The following is a 23,430-nucleotide window of genomic DNA, read 5'->3' as shown; positions in this document are numbered from 1 at the left end:
TTCAGAGCCTCTGAACTTTGTCCCAAACTCCTGCTGTAACTGGGTCTTCAAAAGAATATTCCACTGTTCTATCAAACCAGCTTCTTCAAGATGGTGAGAAACACAGTAAGACTCATGAATTCCATGAGTGTGAGCTCATTGCCACACTTTTTTTTTTATCTTTTTTAATCTTTTTTTTTTTTAAGAGAGAGAGAGAACTTTTAATATTTATTTTTTAGTTTTCGGCAGACACAACATCTTTGTTTGTATGTGGTGCTGAGGATCCAACCCGGGCCGCACGCATACCAGGTGAGCGCGCTACCGCTTGAGCCACATCCCCAGCCCCATTGCCACACTTTTTTACTGTGAAATAAGTTCATTGATCAGAAATAATGGTTTGTGGAATACTATGACCATGGATAAGGCATTTTGTAAGTCTGTGGATGGTAATTTTGTTAGAAGCATTGAATGCAGAGAAGGAAAATCCATACCTAGAATGTATATTTCATGAAGGCTTTTACCTGGAATCTCCCAACAAAATAGCCCTCACCCGACATGTTAGGGAACCAGTTGCTAAGTATAACTATTTTAATTATGAATTTTGAAAGTGCCAAATAATCATAGGATGGGGTCTGGGACCCACTGCACCCAGTGTTAAATGAACCTGAGTTAAAACTCCAATAATCACCTGATTTCCATAAGCTCTTTATGTGTATGTATGCACTGGGGATTGAACCCAGGGATGCTTAACAACTGAGCTACATACCCAGCCTTTTTTTTTTTACATTTTATCTAGAGACAGAGTCTCACCGAGTTGCTCAGTAAATTGCTGAGGCTGGCTTTGAACATGCAATTCTCCTACCTCGGTCTCCCGAGATGCTGTAATTATGGGTTACACCACTGCGCCCAGCTCATAAGCTCTTACTCTTTTGGGTGACTACAGTGATGTTTAGCATCTTCTACTAAGAGTCAGTTCAAAGCCAGTCCTGGAAAGTTCTGAAAAGATCTGATCATTTCCAGTTACCCTGATACATGATACATAGCCATGGGTCCATTGGTGAAGGCTGGGAGAAAGATAAACAGTATAAATTTTTGATAGTATATTGGTGTCTTTCCTCAAGGGGACATGGTCTACCCTCAATTCAATGGATTTTGAATCTGTAAATTAGCTCCTGGGAATTCAATGAAGAATGATGTGTGTGTGTGTGTGTGTGTGTGTATGTGTGTATGTGTCTCCATTCAAGGCTTTTGTTTTCTTGACCTAAAACATTTCAGTTTATACATATCATGTAAAAATTTAGCCAACTTCCTTCCTATATATTTCTTTCTAAAAACACTGTGATCATCAATATATTGAGCTTGTATGAATCAGGCTATTCTGATGGTTGCTTTGACTCAGTTATCTATTCTGATAAAAATGTCTACCTTATTTTTGGCGGTTGAGTGCTGCCACTTGGCCCTTGGGGTCCAAGTTATTTCCACTGCATTGAGGTTTCTCAATAAAGGGGCTCCAGTTCCCACTGTAAGGTCTGGCCTACAGAGAAGAGCAATCACTGAGCTCTTCAAGAATGCTTGGACTCCTCTCACAAACTTGCTTCTCATAGCACTGGTGAAAGGTAATGTCTTCTGGGCCTTTCCAATATGGGTGAGTAAATCTTAAATAACAAACTCACTAACATTCAAAATTTCCTAAGGCTTTGAATCACTTCTTTACACCAAATCAATGGTCTGGCATTTCCAGTTCACTCATTGCGGGCCACATTTTTGGTCCATGTTTCAAATAAACTGTTAAGAGTTTTGTTGTTGTTGTTGTTTTTCGTGGTACCAGGGATTGAACCCCAGGGGCATTTAACAATCCCTTTTTGTATTGTATTTAGAGACAGAGTCTCACTGAATTGCTTAGGACCTCACTGAGTTGCTGAGACTGGCTTGGAGCTCACAATGCTCCTGCCTCAGCAGAGCCACTGAAATTACAGGCATTTTCCACCATGTTTGGCTTAAGAGCCCTTTTTAACTCTCCAAATGGCAACATAATCTCTGCTTAATGAGCCCCTATCAATAAATTTGGCCTGAACCAACTTCATGTTCTTTTCATGTTCGCTTCACCATTTTCTCACACACGGTAGTATACATTCTAATGTGTTCCCCAGATTTTTGTCTATATAAGTTAGAAAATTCAAGCAGTTCTTCAAGAGTGTAGTGCACTTCCTTACAGGTCACAGCTTGCGCCTCACACCTGCTGGGACTTGAGTCTACTTACAGATTTAGAAGTAAAGAGGAATGGGAATTCGGGCTCCTGAGAAAAATCAGCATTGTCTCACAAGGTAACTGCCTTAGGGAAGGCCTGTACAGTTCCCTCAGGCAATGCTGGGTCAATCCCTGCAGAAGCAGGGGATGAATTAGAAGAGGTCACTTTCAGTGAAGAGGAGAAGTCCTCTTCCAGAGGCAAAGAAAAATCCTCAGAATTTCAGAGCCTACTATTTCTAGCTTTATCGGGGTCTTTGCAAATGTTTCAATCCCAACTTATAAGATACCCTCTTTTCCCAATAAATTCTCTCATTTTAATAGTAGATACCATAGAAGGTTAAGTGTTCAGCCAGTCTCAGGATGAGATTCTGTGTTTGGTTTTCAGCAATCTCAGCTATATGGGAGATAAAGGTCTCCTTCAGGACACACAAAGAAGCCTTCAGGTCATTTTTATAGTGCTTGAGCTGTGAATCTGAATTCTTCAGCTCATCCTTTTCCTTCACATTTTGGAAGCACCAGCCAACCTTATTATATTCATTGGTTTTCCAAAAATGTTTAAAAGTATTATATACAAAATCACCCAGCTACTTGCCTCTAATAAGTAATTGATTAGGAGTATGCAGTGTATATACTTTGAATATCCTATTGCCAAATCATGCCTTGTACTATCATTGCTCCCTTTACTATGATAAATAAGTCATTAGCATCTTTAAATATAATTAGATCAGATAATAAATTTCAAAACTCTAGAACCAATTCAGAAAACCTAGTCTTAGAAGTTTGTTCTTCTGGAACCTCTTTTGGTAACAAAATGCTTCCTCAGTGCTTTGTTTACTTCTATCAGAGTACATAACACTATATTGTTTTTATCAGTTATTTGTGTTTCTCTGAACTGAGAACTTCTTTAAGGCAGGGAAAATTAGTCTGTTCAAGTTGCCATAGCAAAATACCACAGATCAGATGACATAAACAACAGACATTTCTTCCTGTTCTGGAGTCTGGAAAGTATAAGATCAAAGTGCTGGCTGATTAATTTTCTGTAGGCCCTATTCTAGACCTGTAGATGGTCACCTACTTGGTGTGTTCTCACATGGCAGAGAAAGAGCGAGCTGGTACTTTTCTTTTTATAAAGACCCCAGCTTTATCAGACTAGAGCTCTACACTTATGACTTCATTTAACATTTATCACTTCCTCACAGGCCCTATCTCCTAATACAGCCACACTGGTGGTTAGAGTTTCAACTTATGAATTTTGGGAGAACACAAACATTCACTCCATAACAGGCAGGGTAGGTCTTTCATCTCTGATACTTCAGCACTATATGACAGTACCCTGTCACTTAGTACATATTTACTGTTACATACAATCATATATTAAAAAATAAATAAATGCTTGAATGGATCAATCTATCAGTGGAAGCATCTTAAGACAAAAGTTCTCAAGTTTTTGTGTGTTGTCAGAATTATCTGAGGGAACTTGGTAACAAATAGACCCAGGCTCTCTCCCCATCCTGGTCCAATGGGCTTTGGACTCTATATAATTTATTAACTCTCCTGGTGATCAAAATACACAGTAAACTCAGCCTTTCCAGGTGGGAAAACAACTTCACACAGGTCAATCTATTTGTCCAACATTATATAAGTGGAGGTGAAACTGGAATAATTCAGGATAGTTTGTGAAGGTTTTCATTCAGTCATTATCTATGAGACTAATCATGAACAAAGCTATGTGTCTGTTCTAGTTAATATAATAAATATAGATTCCCAAATACTCTTGTTTGAATCAACAATAATAGTCTAAAAATTAGTCACAGGTTATGGTTATAATTTAACATGGGTTTAATGCAAATGCCATTTCCTTCATATGTTCAGCAGATCTGTGCTCAAAACAGACTGTGTTCTGCAAGAAAGTAATGAGTGAGTATAATATTTAAACTTTGGGGCTAGAGTTGTGACTCAGTGGTAGAGTGCTCAACTGGCACATGTGAGGCACTAGGTTCAATCTTCAGCACCACATAGAAATAAATAAATAAATGTACTATGTTTATCTACAACTAAAAAAAGCTAAAAAAATTTAAAAATAAAATAAAAAAATTTAATTTTTGAACTATGTAAATCTACAGGAAACAGAAAAATATTACTCTCTCCCACCTAATTTGCATTTTATAACAAAAATGTATACATTGAATAATAAGGAAAATCAGATTGTGTGGCCTAGATTTGGCTCTAATTTAGATTTGTAATTGACCATGTTAATTTTGCAAATAAATTAGAATAAAACTCTAGTACATTAGGGAATTTGGAAAATCTGAAGGAACCCCACCTACCATTTCAGTGCTGTATCATATTTAGTAAAATTCTATAAAATATAATGATCTACTTCATGTTACTGGTTTAAATAATTTTTGTGCAGAGAGGCTTTAACCACTTGTTTGTGCTGAGCTTGGGCCACAGTTCAGTTCAAGCTTTTCTTTCTGGTCTTATAATAAAGAGTCATTTCTAAAATCTGCATGGGAGAAACAAATAAGCCAACAAACAACCTTGATCCCTATCTTATATCATAAAAAATTTAAAAGTGGATCATAAAGCTCAATGTTAAAGTTTAAGGTATAAGAAATGAAGGAGAATATCCTGAGTTGGATAGAGATTTCCTAAGCAGGGAGAGAAAAATATTAACCATAAATTTAACAAAAGTATAATCTTTTTTCTCTTAAACTGAAATTGTTTCTATAGCATTAAAATATTTACTCCCTAATATCAATATTACAACTAAGAATAAGACAACTGTACTAGTGTTCTTTAGAGATACAGAATACACACATACATGACATATATTGCATAATGTCATTTTGGCCAAGGTCAAACAATGCATACAACAGTGGTTCTATAAGATTATATTGCTTAGCGACACTGTAGTCCTCTTAGTTTGTGTAAGTATACTCTATGATGTTCTCACAATGATGAAATCACCTAACAATGCATTTCTCAAAACATATCCCTGTAATGAAGTGGCACATGACTGTGTATATACATGTATGTGTATGTATATAAATATAGTCTCCAAGTCTGAAGCCCTGAAAGCCAGGGAAGCCAAGATAATGAGTCAGCCCAATTCCAAATCTAAAAAGCAGAAGACTAACCTCCCAGTTCAAAGACCATTAGACAGTAAGAATAAATTCTCTTTCTAAGTCTTATGGTTCTATTCAGGTATTCAATGGATTGGAGGAGGACTGACTACGTTGGGAAGGACAATCTGCTTTATTCAGTTTTTCTGATGCAAATAGTAGCATCTAGACACAACTTACTGAACACACCCAGAATAACATTTGACCAAATATCCAGGCACCCTGTGGCTCAATTAAGTTGAAAAACAAAATTAACCATCATAATTACTGAGTTTGTTTTAATTTTTTCAGTTTTTCCTCTATATATTCCATTAAGATTAGATAGTTTTTATATTGTGTTTAAAAGTTAAATCATTATGTGGCAATTTTCACAGTTTGATAAAGAGTTAGTTTCCTTTGTTTTGGTCTGTTTAATATTTTAAGGTTTGTTTCAATTTTTAATTATACAAACTGTTCAAAAGTCAAAACAAACTGAAAAGATATACTCTGAGAAGTCTTGTTTCCTTCCCTATTCCCTCCACTTTTATACACACACACACACAGACACACACACACAGAGACACACCCTATAAGAACGTTTTAAAAGTTTTTAGTTACTTCCATTGTTTGCTTTTTTTTTCTAAAAAGCCCTCCCTTCTAACACACACACACACACACACACACACACACAATTTTCCTTTTCTCTTACATAAAAGGTAGCATATTATACATGCATAGTAGTAATGCAATTAGCATTGCATTGCATTAGAAATGCTTTGGAAAATGTACAGAAATGTTCAGAAAACCCAGTCTTAGAAGTTTGTTCTATTTTCCCTTGGTTTAGAGAAACTAGTTGTGGATTCGCTGAGAGATAATGGTGAGGGAACAGAATAGACATCTACAGTGCTAATTGTTGCCAGTTAAATTAGTTAGCAATTGTTACAAAAATGCTGTGTAACAAAATACCTCAAACTCAGTGACTTACAATTACACCATTTACTTCATGCTCATGGGTCTGTAGGTCTATTACATGAGGGTGGCCACGGTTTTCCATAAGACTACAGACAGACTGGGTTCAGGAATGCTCCACATGTTTATTCTGGGACCCAGACTCAAGGGGCTATTAGCTTCTTAAGGCAACCTTTCTCTCATGGAAAACACCAAAGAAAGCTCAAGAGAAACAATACAGATTTAATTGTTCAGACAATTTCTGTTTATTTCACTTTTGTTAATATTCCATTGTTGAAAGCAAATTATCTGGCTGAGCCCAAATGCAATGGGAAGAGAAAGAGCTTCTATAAATGGTCAAAAGAACAATGAATAGATATTTGATGAACAATAAGTCCAAACTCATTCCCAATGTAAGGGTGGTGAGCCCCCCCCCTCTCCCTCTACTTCTTTCTTCTTTCTAGTTTTGCTTCCTGTAGTCTTTGTTCTTTCAAATGTTTCAGTTCTTCAATGACTTTGATGGCTCTTGCCTTGGTCCATTAAGGGTGAAGGAAGTTGACAAGAGAGGTTAGGGAATGGTCAATTTAAATATTACATTAAGTACTGCCCCAGACTGAGATAAAATTCATCTTTCCTGATTATTTTGACCTTGTTCTTCTATTTTCAAAATTAAAAATCAAATAAATTTTTGTTATTTCTGGGTTCTATAAATGAAAAAAATGCTTAAGAATAAAAGTACTTAAGAACAAGGGTAAGAGTGATAGGAGATTTTGGGAAGATAATGGCAGATGTGTGGTTTTCTAGGTACAGGTAGGGAGTCTGGATTTATTCTAAAAGTAGTGGGCAGGGCCAGGGATGTAGCTTCGTTAGCATTTGCCTAACATGCCCTGGGTTCAATACCCACTACTGGCAAGAGAAAGAGAAGGGGGTTGCGGGGACAGGGAGTGGAACTATAAACAGACATTGGGATGCTATTTATTTATTTATTTATTTTTTAAATTTTTTATTGTTGGTTATTCAAAACATTACATAGTTCTTGACATATCATATTTCACCCTTTGATTCAAGTGGGTTATGAGCTCCCATTTTTACCCCATATACAGATTGCAGAATCACATCAGTTACACATCCATTGATTTACATATTGCCATACTAGTGTCTGTTGTATTCTGCTGCCTTTCTTATCCTCTACTACACCATCTCCCCTCCCCTCCCCTCCCCTCTTCTCTCTCTGCCCCCTCTACTGTCATTCATTTGTCCCCCTTGTATTATTTTTCCCTTTCCCCTCACTTCCTCTTGTATGTACTTTTGTATAACCCTGAGGGTCTCCTTCCATTTCCATGCAATTTCCCTTCTCTCTCCCTTTCCCTCCCACCTCTCATCCCTGTTTAATGTTAATCTTCTTCTCATGCTCTTCAACCCTACTGTGTTCTTAGTTACTTTCCTTATATCAAAGAAGACATTTGGCATTTGTTTTTTAGGGATTGGCTAGCTTCACTTATTTAAACAGAGGAAATTTTATTTGCTTTAAAAAAAATTTAAAAAAACTTATGTGGAGCATGAGTAGCAGGAGGCAAAGTGGAAACAGGGAGGCAAATTAGGAGGCTGTTATAGTAGCTCAGGTGAGGGATGATGGTGGTTTGGATTAGGATGATAATAGTAAATGTTTAAGTGGTCAAATTTGGGCTTTATTTTGAAGTTAAGACAGTAAGATTTGCTGACAGATTTATGTGGGAGATAACAGAAGAGTTGACTCTCAAGTGTTTTGATTTAATGGTGGATGGAAAATATTATTTTTAGGTGTACTGTATTTGAGATATTTGGGAGGTTGGTTAGTCATTTGAGTAGAGATAGTGAATAAGTAGTTAAACAGATTTTTACTGGACACCAGGAGCAGAATTGAAATAAGCATAGTTCTTAGCAGCCAGCAACACAGTATAATGGTTATTATTAACAGACCATGGAACAGACTGCAAGGGTTCATGTTTTGCTTTGCCAATTACCAGCACTGTGACCTTATGTAAGTTAACCTCTCTGTGCCTCCGTTCTCTGGTTTTGTAAAACCAGGAATATCTACTTCGTAGGATCAAATGAATGCAAAATCTAAGAACAGTGCCTAAAATATTTTAAAAACTTAAAAAAGATTATATGTTAGCCATAATTAGCACATTGTCACTTTAAGACAATACAGAAGCTGCTCATTAATTTTCTTCTCCCATCTTCACTCCCATTCTGTTTCCCCATAAAGATGCTCATTGTAATACTGAAATGACTTTAAATATGCATATGTCTTTTATTAGATGTCATGTTTTATGTGCTTTTCCTTTTAAGAAACTTTTATCATTCAGGATAGTAAAATAAAAAACTATATATAATACACAGGTCAGGAGACAGACACTATTCCCTACCCTAGACACCTTTTATGTGCATCCTCCCAATTATAATCACTTTCTCTCAAGAATAACCCCTATTCTTCTATAATAATTCATTTTTTTCACTTTTATCACTTAATTATATATCCCACAACACTGTAGGTTTGCCTGTTTTCCTTAGGGTTTGTTTGATATGTCTTAGTAAATATCCGCTTATTCCTTTGGAGTTTTTGATTGTTTTAGTACTGTGGAATTGAACCCAGGGCCACTTAACCACTGAGCCACATCCCAGCCCACCCCCCCTTTTTGAGACAGGGTCTTGCTAAGTTGCTGAGGCAGTTTTTGAACTTGTGATCCTCCTGCCTCAGCCTCCTGAGTTACTAGGATTATAGGCAAGTGCCAGCCACTGTGCCCAGCTCCTTTGGAATTTGTTTAAGAAAAAATTATCCTATCACTTTCTATAAGCTGAATTTTGTTGACTGCATTCTGTAGAACAATTTAACAAGTTTTTCTCCCCCTTATACATTCTTCAATTTGATATCTAGATCATACTGAAGCAAAAGAAAAATTATGTTTCCACTCAACAAGAGTACAACAGACAGGTTTAACTGACCAAAATATAATGGAATTTCTAAAATCAGCAAGAAATAAGAATAAAAAATATAATATGTTCTGAAATCCACCTAACAGATAACACGAGACCTTCAGGAAATTTTAATAACTGATAAAATACATAAATATTTAAATTGGAAAATATAGGTGAAAATTTTGGTGGTATGATAGTTTGGTACTCAGCATCCATTAAATCTTTCTAAGACTTCTCTGCAATTAGGATTTTAGAGATAAATTATTTCTGCTAATTAGGTCATTTGAGTGAATTTGAAGGTGATCTGAACCTAAAGCCTTCTTCCTGCTGCTCTTTTGTTGTGTTGTTTTTGCTGGCAAGCTCGCTCAGGAAGATGGAAAAATTGACTGTAGCAGCTTTGTAAGTGGTAAGTAGTAGTTGCTACAGTATCATTTCAATTCTCAAGTTGTAGCTACAGTGGTGTACTCTTAATATTAGTAATTCTGGTTGTGGCATCTTAATTCTCTATCCTCCTCCTTGGTACAGACAGTGGATGCAGCTCCCTTGACAACCCAGTTCTGCAGTACTACCCTGGGACAATATGAGCCAAAGCCCCCTTTTCTAGTCCTTTAAACAATTTTCTAAACACCAATTCTCTATATTAAATCCTTGTATGTTTAAAGTAGAAAGATCTATTTCCTGTGACTAAACAGACTCATACAATGACTAGTAAAGATATAAAAGCATCCCAAGTTGATCTGCACAATTCAATCCCAATAAAAAATTAAATAATTGAACAAGCCCTAAAATGTATATGGAATAAAATATCTGTGAATATATCAACTTAAAAATAAAAGATGGAATTATCGTCTCTTAAGAATATGAGTTTATGTGTTGATTTGATAATTATTAATGGTGGGTGATGGGTCTACAGGTGTTTATTATTATTTTTTATTTTTTATTTATCTTAAGTTTTCCATAATAATGTACAAAGAATATTTAGTCCAGAATTCAAAAGAAGTTAGTATTGGAATTATAAATTTAGGATTCTTCAATATAATAATATTTAAAACTATGGGGTAGGATATAATACTATTTAGGGAAAAAAATAAAAGAGAACAAGGACTAAAAAGTGAGCAATTCAAAATCAACTCAAAATAAACCAAAGTAGACTGAGGAGACACCGGAAAAGTTGAAAAACCATGAAAATGAGATATTTTGGAAGCCTGAAGAAGAAAATGTTTCAAAAGCAGAGAAGTGGCCAAGGGTGCCAAATGCTGCTCAAGGCTTAAAAAGCGAGAACTTGGAATTTATCTTTTTTGATTTGCTAAGCTAGAGGTTCAGACAATTGTTTTGGAGAAATTCTGCTATAAAAGGGAGCCCAAATATTAAGTAGTGGCTACAGGGTAACACCATTCAAAAGAAAATTTTTGCTTTGTCTCTTTTAAGATGTCTGGTGTTAAAGCATTTTATTGTACTAGCAGAATGATGTAGGTGAATGTACAAAACAAAGACAGATAGGAGACAATAATAGAATCAAAATCCTGAAACAGGGATTGAGTATAGGTAGAGGCAATTTTCTTCCATGCATAGCAGGAGTGAAGGTGACATTTATACATTAAATACGTATAGATGGATAGATTTAGTGCAGGGGAGACAAGGTTGGTTGTATCCATTTTCAAACCTTTAACCCCCTAAGCCTCAGCTCCTTCACCAGTAAAATGAGGAGTATCCTCTCATAAGATTTCTATGAGGAACAAAGAGCAAGAACTCAATATAACCTAGTGGGAAATAAAGATTCCTGATTCAATTTTTCCACTAACTCAACAAAATTATCAATCTCTCACTTTGGATTTAATAAAATAATGAGATTGAGAGTGTTTCAGCAGTATTGCCTGAGTCTTGGGAGAGATAAAAAATATAGGCATTAACTTGACAAACACAGAGATACTAGAAGAAGAGTACAAGGAAGTTTACAAAGAAAGAAAAGAAAGGAGGAGACGAAGGAAGAGATGAAGAAGAACAATGATGAAGATGATGGAGATGACTTTGAAGAAAAGAAGGACTATGAAGAATACAACAACAAGAAAAAAACTAAATGAAGAAGAAGTCATTGTTGTCTATTGTGGCTATCTGGCAAGGGCTAGGTCATGAAGCAACTAAAACCATAGGAGCATTCATCCTAAGTGATTCCTCAAAACCTCTTGCAGATCAGAATGGGACTCAAAGGCCTTTAAGAAATAAACATAATAAATAGTGCTCGTTTCAGCAGCACACATACTAAGATTGGAACAATTCAGAGAAGATTAGCATGGCCCCTGCACAAGGATGACACACAAATTCATAAAGCATTCCATATTTTTTATATACCAAGCTCTGAAAGAAAATGGATGCCAGCTGAGAATAATAAACCCAGCAAAATTAAACTTCAGAATTGATGGTAAAATAAAAACTTTTCATGATAAACAAAACATAAAAGAATTCATAACTAGAAAGCCTGTACTACAAAACATTCTCAATAAAATATTTCATGAAGAAAAAATGAAAGTGAAAACCAGCAAAGGGAGAAGGATACTATACTAGAAGGATACTCAATCAAAGGATAAACTAATTCAAAGTAAAAACCAGAAATAAATCAAAATAAAAGAAAATAAAAATAATTTCTCAATAATAACATTTAATATAAATGGTCTAAACCCATCAACCAAAAGACACAGACTGACAGATTAGATTAAAAGACAAAAGCCAACAATATGCTCTCTTTAAGAGAATCACCTCATAGGCAAAGACATCCACAGACTGAAGGTAAAAGGATGGGAAACAAACATATCATTCACGTGGATCTTGTAAACAAACAGGGTTTTCTATCCTCACATCAGATAAAGTGGACTTCAAACCAAAGTTAATCAGAAGGGACAGAAGGACATTTCATACTGCTTAAGGGAAGTATACAACAACAAGACATACCAATTGTAAATATTTATGCCCCAAACAATGGAGCATCTACATATATTAAACCAATCCTTCTCAGTTTCAAGAATCAAATAGACCACAACATAATAATAGCAGGTAACTTTAACATGCCTCTGACACCACTGGATAGATCCTCCAAACAAAAACTATAGAAGTAAAAAAATATAATTGATAATTTAGATTTTACATACATATATAGAATATTTCATCCATCAATGACTGAACACACTTTCTTCTCAGCAGCACACAGATCTTTCTCTAAGATAGACAATGTTATGTAAATTATCACATGTTGGTATACAATTGTAATATTGTTTTAGCATCTATAGTGTAATTTTGATAGCTCCTTTCCATTAATATTTTTTGTTCTTACTTTTTTCTTTTTTTTTTTTTAATTTTAATATTTATTTTTTAGTTTTTTTGGCGGACACAACATCTTTGTTTTTATGTGGTGCTGAGGATCGAACCCGGGCCGCACGCATGCCAGGCGAGCGCGCTATCACTTGAGCCACATCCCCAGCCCTTACTTTTTTCTTAGACTTGTTTTGTTTCAAACTTTAGCTTTATCATATATTTCTGTTTACTCTTATTTTTTCCTTCCTACTCCCTAATTTGAAAATAATTTGATTGTTAATCTAGCTTCTTTCTGATACAAGTACTTTAAGTTATAAATGTTCATCTGAGTACTGTTTCATCCCAGAGATTCTGGTATTTTAGGATATTATTATCATTTAGTTCAAAGCACTTCTTATTTACTTTATTTGTGCTTTCTTCTTTGACCTGTGAGATATTTATAAGTGTGTCATTTAATTTTGAAGTAGTTGACATGTGAGAGTGGGGGTTCTATATATCTTAAGGTGATTGGTTTCTAATGTAATACATCATGTAGGAAACACAGTCTGCATGATTTCAAATTTGAAAATAAGTAATGGAAATGCTTTTTACATTGACTATATTGGTTACATACGTGTCAAAACAGATCAAACTGCATACTTCAAATATGTGCATTTTATTATACTTCAATTTCACCTCAATAAAGCTATGAAAAAATTTAAAAGAAATATGCATAATATATTTTGGCTCCTGCTAAAGTACAACTCAGAGATGAAAACAATTCATGGGTTTTGATTAGATCATAAACTATAAACCACGGAGGAAAAACAGGTTTCTCCTTTCTCGCCTTCTCTATAGGCTATCTTGAATGAAGAGTAAATAATTCTTAGGCTGCTCCAGCTCAGCAGTGAAGTGTGAAAGCCAATTATTGACATTTGCCATAGACATTGGGAGCACACAGAAAATGGTATTTCCAAACAAGATTACAAGGAAGTAACTACTTGGACGGTGGAGAGGAGAAAAAAATCCCTTCAGTTGTTTTTGAAGAGATTGGTATGTAAATATGACCAAAACCAGAAATAAGTGCCTGGTTGCTCACAAAATAAGTGGGAAACAGCTGGGGTAAAATAAAATTCTTCTCTTCTATAATCATCTTTGATGATTTTCAGCATGGTACAGATATTTAAAATTACAAAAGAGTAAAAAATAACTCACATTTCCTGAAAACAGATGTATAACAATTCTCGAAAACAGGTATTGATTACATATGTACAAAATCTTGTTTATGTAAAACAAGAAAACATCACAACTAGGAAGTTTCAAATGCTCCTTGTATCACGTGGAGGAAAGGGGTGAAAATGTTCCTGGACAAAGACATACATTCCTTTCAAAAAGGGGAGTATTTCCATATATTTTATATCTTTATTGTACTGGATAATTTTGGCAGTATTTTTATTTGATCTTCACCATCAGGATGGGAATTCACATGACCTAACAATACTAACACCCTTTTATGTACTAAAATTTACTCATTTTATAATAGAAGCAACATTGTTTTTTTAGTATAAAATAACTGTTACGATTAATCTAAAAAGCAATATCTCAGTGATTTTCTTAATAAGATACCACAGTTTTAGCAAATTTGCACCTAAAAAATATTCAAAGAAAAAAAATTATCTTAATTGGAAGGAGTATGCACTTACACAAGTTTTCTTGCTATATAAATTTTATTCTCTCTGGCTAAGATTTTTTGACTCACTTTTGAAATGTTTCCGCATTTCATAGATGTGACCACAAAATTTGACCAGATAGAATCTTTTGTTTTAGTTGCCATTTTAAAAATTGGTTTTAAGATTTCCTTAAAGCTTGTCCTGGCATTTAACATATTTTAACCCACATCCACGCATTTAGTCTCTCCAAACACAGCAGGCACAATTTTGTCTTTGATTGAATTAAAGGTAAAATCTGTTCCATTGTGAATCACTATTGACAAATCCATGCCAATTCGCTATCAAAAGTAGCTTTTTGCCTATAAAAGAAATAGAAGGTAAACACATAGCTGGGTTTTAAAAGGTTCATTGTCCTCTAGAGTCGCTGAAAAGAAGATTATCCAGCCCCACCTCTGGTCCTACAGAATTGCTTTTTGAGGGGTGGAGCTCAGGGATGAATTCTGAACACATTCCTCAGAAATGCTGAATCGAAATCTATCAAACCATCTAATCTTGGAAAGCAAAATTAGCTTCGCAGTTTTTGACAGTTCTCCGATCTACACATTTCAGTGTGTGGACACCTGCTAAACATACGAGCACCGTGGGCGCCCTAAACCCTTTCTTCTGACCTTAACGAACTTCGGGATCGGGCCCGAAGGAGTTAAGATGCATTTACTCAACCTTAACTGTAAAGAATCAAGTTTTCTGACTTCGCTGCCCTTTCCCGGGACTATGGGCGGCGCCCCCATGCAGACTACCGCCGCTGGAAGACAAGAGGAGACTAGAGGCCGGCTGGGGGCAAAGCCATCACAAACGTCGCGGCGCGCCGCTGCGCGTGCGCAGTGAGGCAAAGCCTATTTCCTGACTTTTGGAGGAAGTGGCGTTTCATCACTTCCGGCCTCCCTCTAGCTGCCATCTTGCGTCCCCGCGTGTGTGCTCCTAATCTCAGCTGGTCTGCCTGAGACCCCCTGAGCGCCAACCCTAGTCCCCCGCGCGGCCCCATTTCCGCTCCGACAAGGTACAAAAAGGCTCTGGACGCCAGCGTGGGAGGAGGACGGGATCGGGGGCGGGAAGTTCCCGGAAGGAGCGAGACAGGGAGGGACAGGGCTGAGGACAGGAAGGCGATGCGACGGACAGGCGCACCCGCTCAGGCTGACTCTCGGGGGCGAGGTCGAGCCAGGGGCGGCTGCCCTGGGGGCGAGGCGACGCCGTCTCTTCCTCCACCTCGCGGCGGAACCCGAGGACAGGAGCCTCAGGTACCGCGAGGCTTGCGGAGATGCGCCGGGCCGGGCAGGCCCTGGCTAGGCCGAGGCCGAGCCAGGGCCGGGGTGGGGGGAGTTGGACAGGCATGGGGTAGAGCCCTTGTTTAGGGCTGTAAAGGAGGGGGGGTTGTGGGGGTGGGAAGGGGAGATGGGTGCTCCTTGAGCTCTCTCCGAGCCGAAATTTGGAGCTTTGCGGGGTGGATTTGGGATTCAGGCCTTGGCCTGTGTAGGACATTTGTTCTACTGGTGTTTTGGGAAATAGCGAGCGTGGAATGCGAGAGTGAGCTTGACATTTCCATGCTGAGAATTTCCTTTTTTCTAGATGAAAGAAACTATCATGAACCAGGAAAAACTCGCCAAACTGCAGGCACAAGTGCGAATTGGCGGAAAAGTAAGTTTTAGTAGTTTTATTTTTGACATTCTATTTGCTCTTAGGATATTGTTGATTTGCCACTTTGCCCATCTTGAGAAATTAACAAAAGTAGTAAATTCGGGGTGAGGGCGGGAAGTGGAGGTTAGATAAATATGAATGAGACTTGCAGGTTGTATATTAAAAGGGATAAAAGCTTTTATCTAAACTAAAAAACATTGCTTTTATGTAAATGTTTGCTTTCAGTGTTACAGTGTATAAGTAGAACCAAAATGTTTCCTAATTTTTTTAGTAGGAAGAAATGTGTCATTTCAGTTAGATCCTTGTCCTCCATAACTTGACTTGTTTTGGTTTAATTTGTACAAAGTCAGTGGGATTTGTTTGTTCCTTTTCTGTACTGGGGATCTAGAACTAGCACATGCTAGGCAAGTACTCTACCACTGAGCTACACTCTCAGCCCTTTTTGTTTTTCAATAGTTTTTCCTATTAATACTTAAGTTAGAAGTTTGTGTCATATAAATTAAGACCTTTCTGTAAAGCATTCTGAGCGAAGTGCCCTTCTGGTTAGTTCTGTATTTTCAAGGATATTTGAAAATATCTTTCTATATATTTTGGAGTTTAAGAACAGTGATTGTTTTGAAAGTATTACCTAAGCAGATGTCTTTTCTATTCTGACTTTGAAGTTATGCTAAAACTGAGAGAATGGAAATAATTGAATTTTAAATGATCATTTTGGGGTTAATTGAGTCTCCCCCCCCTTGTGGATACTGATTGTTCATGGCAGTTCTTTTTGGGACTTGTTTTTCAGATCATTCTCTATGTAATTTACTTAAGTCAGAAGTTTGCTTTAGACAGAAGTCTGCCTAGTTGTATTTTGTATTGTTAGCACATTCCTAGTATTTAACAAGGTGTGGCAGCTTGTTGAAACAGAGCATGTCTTTACTTGGTAAAACTTGTGAGGCTTCCATAGTACAAGTTTATTATCTATTAAATTTTCCAGACTTTAAGCATTTGCCTTCAAGAAGAGTCTATTGTGAAGTAGGCAAAAGTTTAACTTAGGTTAAATAGTTATGATGCAGCTCTGATAAATTACTGGACTTTGCCAGCAGTGAATATCCTGATTTCCCCTGCATCCTTCCTTCTGCTGACACTTTTAATCTTCAAGATCCACACTTTTCACATTAACACATTAGGTGTTTTAGGTGTTTCTTGTCCTTTTCAACAATTACCAGGCTGTAGCCTTTGGAAGCCAGAAAAACTCATCATATTTTTTGCGAACTATCGTTGGGATGTTCTATATCTGTATATTTTTAGCCATTATTCCATTATTCCACAGTTTGAGGAATAATGTTCTTGTGTGCAAGCTTGTTACTCTGATCATTAGGTTTTACTGTTGAAAGGCATCATACCAGGGCAAAAGAAACTCTTAAGGTTTTCCAAGATTTTTAAAGCTGACTTTGTACCTTAACATCTTAATACTTGTTAGCTTATATAAAAGTATTTCTGTTGTCATTGTACTATGTAAACATTTTCTATACCTTTTAAAAAACCTACTTATGGGATGTGAAATTGAGTGAGTTTTGCCTTAGAGTAAGTGATGTTAGCTACTTTTAAGGTTTTAAGGATTGATATTATAAAAGCTTTCGATTGCATTATTTAATCAGAACAAAATAACTTAGTAAAAATTGAACTCTGCACATGTGAAATGTATAGAACCTATAGGTGGTTTGCTGGTTTTGTTTTTGTAATCTTACAGGTATCTTTGGAAATGAGGTATCTATCTACACAACCACTTCAGTGATTATTATTCTGTTTGGGGGAGGATTTGATAATCAGTTTGTGTGTGTGTTCTTTAAATGGTGATTTACTTAAGCCTTTGCTATTTTTAATCCTGAAAAGGTAAAATTTAAGAAGGGAAAAGTCTTTAGGGGGATTTCTAGCCTAGTAGTGGAGTCATTTTTAAAAAAATATGTATGTAATTAATCTGTGATAAATGCCTAGTATAATAGAAGCATTTTTAAAATACAGAGATGGGAGTGACTTGGCACAGGAGTTTTAGGGAAGGCACAGAAAAGGTAATGACTTGATAGTGTTTTAAAAGATGAATCAGAAATGGAATAGAGTTTGGGGTTGGTGAGGTGGTTGGTGTCATTGAGTGTCTTCAATGAGCTAGATTGGGTAAACAGTGAACAGAATAGATGCCTCCAGAAACTCAGATTATATTTTACAGAAATAAGTTTTATAAGGAAAAGTAAACCAGGATAGAAAGATGAGTATAGGAGTTGCTATTTTATATTTTTAATTGATAAAAGCCTCTTTGATAAGGTAACATAAGAGCAGAGTTCTGCAGTGAGGAAGGGAACCATGCAGATGCTAGGAGAAGAGAGCATGTATCACTGCCCTGGGTTCATAGCCTGTTTGGCCTGTTTAAAGAACAGCAAAGAGGTTTATTTGGCTATGGAGAATATGGTCAAGCACAGAGTATTAAGGGCAGTCCAGATCATGTATAGGGGCCTTGTAAGTTAAATAAGAACTTCAGATTTTTACTCTAGGATTCTGTAGAAGTACATGTATAGATCTATATGATTATTCCACACACTATCTTGCCTGGGAGTATTGTTTTAAATGTTGATTTTTCTTTAATGTAAAAGTAAAAGATAAGTAATTTTGGATGTGGAGCTTTTTAAAATGAAGTTTAATCTAGGTTGATACATGCCACCTTTACTTTTACAGCAGATAGTATAAAAGGACTTAAATGTTAAGGACTTTCAAAGGATTTTTTAAAAAAAAATCTGACAAAACTTAGAAGCTTAGAAGTTACTAAAGATTTATAAACAGTTCTTTACTTTTCCTCTTTTTGCTTCCGTCTTTACCTTAGTTTGCCTACTTAACGGCATAGTTTGTGGTTATGGTTATTTTCTCATGCAGAACCTAAAGCCAGAAAAGAATTAGAAACTGCTCCCACTTGAAGATGTTTGTTGTTATAAATGTGCTGTTTTCTCCTTTCCTCCCTATATTAGGGAACTGCTCGCAGAAAGAAGAAGGTGGTTCATAGAACAGCTACAGCAGATGATAAAAAACTTCAGTTCTCTTTAAAGAAGTTAGGGGTAAACAATATCTCTGGTATTGAAGAGGTAAGAGTCAAATAAGACTTGGCTGGAAAAAGATTACATGTTCATGCAATAAAAAAATTGTAATTCTGTTTTTAGCAAAGTATTTCATATCCCGCTAGACTTTAAAGTTTCTAAAATGTGTTTTTACTCTGTTAACTAATATGAGGGAGATTGTTAAGTTTGAGAGCTATTTGATAACAGATTTCATTGCAGGCAAAATTTCACCTGAACTTCAAAGTGAAATAATAGATTAGTTAGCCAGACTTCAGGTTTTTGTTTTTGCTTTTAAAGGGCTCTTGAATAGGCATACTAATTTTAATTTTTTCTTTTTAGGTGAATATGTTTACAAACCAAGGAACAGTGATCCACTTTAACAACCCTAAAGTTCAGGCGTCTCTGGCAGCAAACACTTTCACCATTACAGGCCATGCTGAGACAAAGCAGCTGACAGAAATGCTACCCAGCATCTTAAACCAACTTGGTGCAGACAGTCTGACTAGTTTAAGGAGACTGGCTGAAGCTCTGCCCAAACAATGTGAGTTTCCTAGCAGTGGTTTTACTAGGGGTATACTTATTTAGCAGTGCATTCTTTTGATCTCAGGACTCAAAGTTGATGAGATTTTTGTTTTTAAATCTGGAATGTGAACTTTAGTCTTAAACACAAACACACACTTTTAACTGATCTTTAAACAAGTGTTCTTGGTGTTCGTAGAATTTATCTAGTTTGTTGTGATCATTATAGTTGATTTAGTGGAGTATTTGTTTTGTACTAATTTGCTTGCTTTGAATCAGAACTAAGGATTTTTACCTTTGTTTGCTGGAAATGATGAAAATGTTAATTTTGGACTTTCTGGTAACCACTAATAAGTTAGAATTGATTAAAAATATATTAGTGTAATTAACTGTTCCATATCATTCATCATTTCTATGTGCTGGGAATATTTGGACTCTTGAAGTTATTTTTGGAATACATAACAAATTGTCTGCTGTAGTTGTAGATTTCTTTAGTTGTATCACTACAGTTGGAATTGCCAATAATTATTAAGAGATGACCTGCCAGTGTTTTAGAGGTTTTAATTACAGTTTGCTAGGGATTTTGTTCAAGACAGAGAGTAGTGTAGTTGAATACATATACATAAAGGGGGAGGATGCAACAACTTTACACTGAGGATTTTTGCTTAAGATTTTGAAGAATGGGAATATAGGAGAAAATCTGTCTTATTATATGACTTAATATTTAATCACCCATGTTTTTCTAGGTGTTGACTCACTCTGCCTCATTTTATATTTGTGTTATTATACATAGATAGATATTAAAACATTTTAAGCCATCTTGGGCTCTCAGAACTATAGCAGGCTTTTAAAATATCCCACTGATAATTATAAAGGTCTAGTACTCTGAGATCTCAACCCTCACCCTTGGTTCACATTTTTGTTTGATAAAGGAGTGATGAGGATGATTGCCATTCAAAGACACTTTAAATGTTTTGAATCTTTTATTTCATTTCAGTAAATGTTTGTTGAGCTTTATGCTATGCACAAACAGCAGAGTATCTGACCACTTCATTTGCTTCTTAAAATAATGTTAACCGTTAGATGGTGTGTGGGTTTTACCTGTCTGTACCCTGAGGGCTCCTGCCTGCTCTCAGAGCTTATGGTGAGCCAGAGGGATTGAAAAGATGGGTATATAATTAGTTTTGTTAGCCATTATTAATATTCTTGTCCCTTGTAAACATCAGAATATCATGTTATTAATGGTACTATAGGCAAAATCCCACAAGTCATTTGCCATCATGAATATAGATTGTAAGAACACTTGGCATTTTATCTGTTCTTTTTGTTAATGTTGTTGAAAACCTGGACAAATATATGTTAATTTGTTTTCCTTTCACAGCTGTGGACGGAAAAGCACCACTTGCTACTGGAGAGGATGATGATGATGAAGTTCCAGGTAGGATCCTTCACTTGTGGTTATCTTAGCAAGGGAGAACAAAGAGTCTTTACAGATAAACTACCTTAGAGATGGGGGTGTGGGAAGTGAGGGGCAGGGGACATGGAATGAAAACAATAATGGAGTGTTTTTAACTAGGACTTAATGTTTATTGGCTTGACCTGTTTTCTGTTTGGGATCTCAAGAAAGTATAGGTATATAACCTTAAATATTAAATAAGTAGGTATATATTTTGTGACCTAAATATAATGATCTGTGGATCAGAAATAACCTTTGATTCCTACTTAAAAATTTGTGAGTTTTGGTCTGGGGTTGTGGCTCAGCGGTAAAGTGCTCACCTAGCACGTGTAAGGTGCTGGGTTCAACCCTCAGCACCACATAAAAATAAATAAATAAAGATATTGTCCAGCTACGACTAAAAAAAAATTTTTTTTTTTTTTTTTTTAATTGTGAGTTCATGAGAAAGCATGGAGAAGTTGCTTAATTATCTTGGGATATAATAAAATCTGTGGCAGAATAGCTTCTTTGGTAATCTTGAAGCATTTTTCTCTTTATTATTGGATAATTTACTTTGTTCTAAAACAAATAATGAATTGAGCAGGAGAATCACTAATATTGCCACTTGGCAAAACAGGTGCATAAGAGCCCAAGAAAACTTTAAAATCATGTGTCATTGTCATGGTCTTATTTGGTTCTGCTTCCCCATATTGATTGATGCATTGCATTGTTTATTTTCTTTTAATGGGAGGGGAATAGAGAGGGTATAAACATTTAAGTGTGCTTATTAAATCATTGTCAAATTAATGGCTTTCTTTGGTATTAGTTATATGCCCAAACATGCAGTTCTCAATGTACCAAGTAGATAGTGGCCTCTGGAAATAATGACATGTGTTTAAATTTGAGAGCATTTTCTTATCTCCTGTTAAGATTTGATAATTGTTTGTAGAGTGGCTTTTTTCAGAATTTTTTTTCCCCCCCTAGATCTTGTGGAGAATTTTGATGAGGCTTCTAAGAATGAGGCAAACTGAACTGATCAACTTCTGAAGAAGATAAACTTGAAGAAGTTACTGGGAGCTGCTGTTTTATATTATGACTGCTTTTTAAAATTGTTTTGTTTATGGATCTGATAAAATCTAGATCTCTAATATTTTTAAGCCCAAGCCCTTTGGACACTGCAGCTCTTTTCAGTTTTTGCTTATACACAATTTATTCTTTGCAGCTAATTAAGCTGAAGAAGCCTGGGAATAAAGTTTGAAAAAAGGTTAATAAAGTTCTTTGCCTAGTAAATGGTTTTATTTATTTCATTGACAATGACCCATGCCCAGCAAGCAAAGTTGTTAATGGAAAACTAAACATTGGCATGTTATATGACTGATAGCCTTTGATGAAATATAATTAAAGATTTTAAAATACAGCATAACATAACAAAGGTAATATAAAACTCTCATGCTTGAAAACTTGGCACTCCACAAGCCCTTAGGGTTTCTATGGTTTAACTATATGGTTTGAATATTCCTGTAGGTAAGCAAAGGGTTTTTTTCCTCTTAATATTGTCTGTCTTCATTGTAACATATTAAGAACCTTATGTGTATTATCTTAATTTTTCCCACTTCATCTTCAATTTATGAAGTAGGAACTTTGTACTTCTATTCTGTAAATACACCTTGAAATTCAGATTCTGTATCCCTTCTTTGTAGAATAATCCTTTTATGAAATGATTGAAAAAAAAGTTTCTAGTAGGAATGTCTCCTGGATCACTTTGTATTTTTACTAAGTGATAATCCTATAAATGGCCAGGGCTAATTTTTAAAAGTGTTAGCATACAGTAGAATTGAGAGTATATACAGGTGTAAGAGTTATAACATGTAATGTGTACTGCGACCAGTGTCAGGATACTTATAGTTCCTTCACCCCGGGAAATTCCCTTGACTTAAAGAATTACTGGAAATTTTGTTGAAGCAGCTATACAACTAAAAAAATTACAAATCATAATGAAATGATTGGGCCATGCTTATAGCTCAGTAGTAGAGCACTTGCTTCTCATATGAGGCCCTGTGTTCAATCCTCAGCACCACATAAAAAATAGATAAAAATAAAGATATTCTGACAACTAAAACTAGATATTTTTAAAAATACAAAAAAAATTATGTATAATCAGTAGCAAGACCAGTTAAGAGAACAAAATTATTTCTACTTCTGACAATAATAAATGTTTATAGCAATTCACAAGGACCTTTTGAAGGTACTATACTGCTATACCTAAAAGTCCCTATTAGTTAATTATACCAAAAATCAAAAATGAAGGACTATGTAAAGCGTATTTGCATCTTTACATTGACTCATTTTCTTCACATGTTATGTAACTCCTGTTAAAGTACACTGCTACAGTAACAATGGACCCTGAGGACTGAACAGTTAACAAAATTACAAACTGGTTGGGTTTTGCTACATTGATTCCAGTTTCCACTGCAACCCCTACTGGGACCCCTCATAGCTTCCTTCTT

The 23,430-nt window shown here is 35.8% G+C and overlaps 1 protein-coding gene and 1 non-coding gene across 3 annotated transcripts; both read left to right on the top strand.

Moving 5' to 3' along the window:
- The first annotated feature begins 11,471 nt into the window (after window positions 1-11,471).
- On the top strand, window positions 11,472-11,578 carry LOC125615830. The gene has a single exon (XR_007346430.1). It is a non-coding gene; the product is annotated as a U6 spliceosomal RNA (small nuclear RNA).
- Window positions 11,579-15,088: 3,510 nt separating this feature from the next.
- On the top strand, window positions 15,089-22,213 carry Btf3 (basic transcription factor 3). 2 transcript variants are annotated; one of them, XM_015497801.2, is made up of 6 exons: window positions 15,089-15,248; window positions 15,815-15,883; window positions 18,883-18,996; window positions 19,309-19,510; window positions 20,870-20,926; window positions 21,908-22,213. In XM_015497801.2, the coding sequence occupies exons 2-6, from the start codon at window positions 15,815-15,817 to the stop codon at window positions 21,952-21,954; spliced, it is 489 nt and encodes a 162-aa protein (XP_015353287.1). In that variant the 5' UTR covers window positions 15,089-15,248; the 3' UTR covers window positions 21,955-22,213. The 2 variants fall into 2 exon arrangements, with proteins under 2 accessions (XP_015353287.1, XP_015353288.1); XM_015497802.2 differs by having other exon boundaries at window positions 15,129-15,486.
- The last annotated feature ends 1,217 nt before the right edge of the window (window positions 22,214-23,430 follow it).

Source organism: Marmota marmota, unplaced genomic scaffold (assembly GCF_001458135.2).
Source record: "Marmota marmota marmota unplaced genomic scaffold, marMar, whole genome shotgun sequence".
Taxonomy (NCBI): Eukaryota; Metazoa; Chordata; class Mammalia; order Rodentia; family Sciuridae; genus Marmota; species Marmota marmota.
This window is presented reverse-complemented; position numbering and strand designations above follow the sequence as displayed.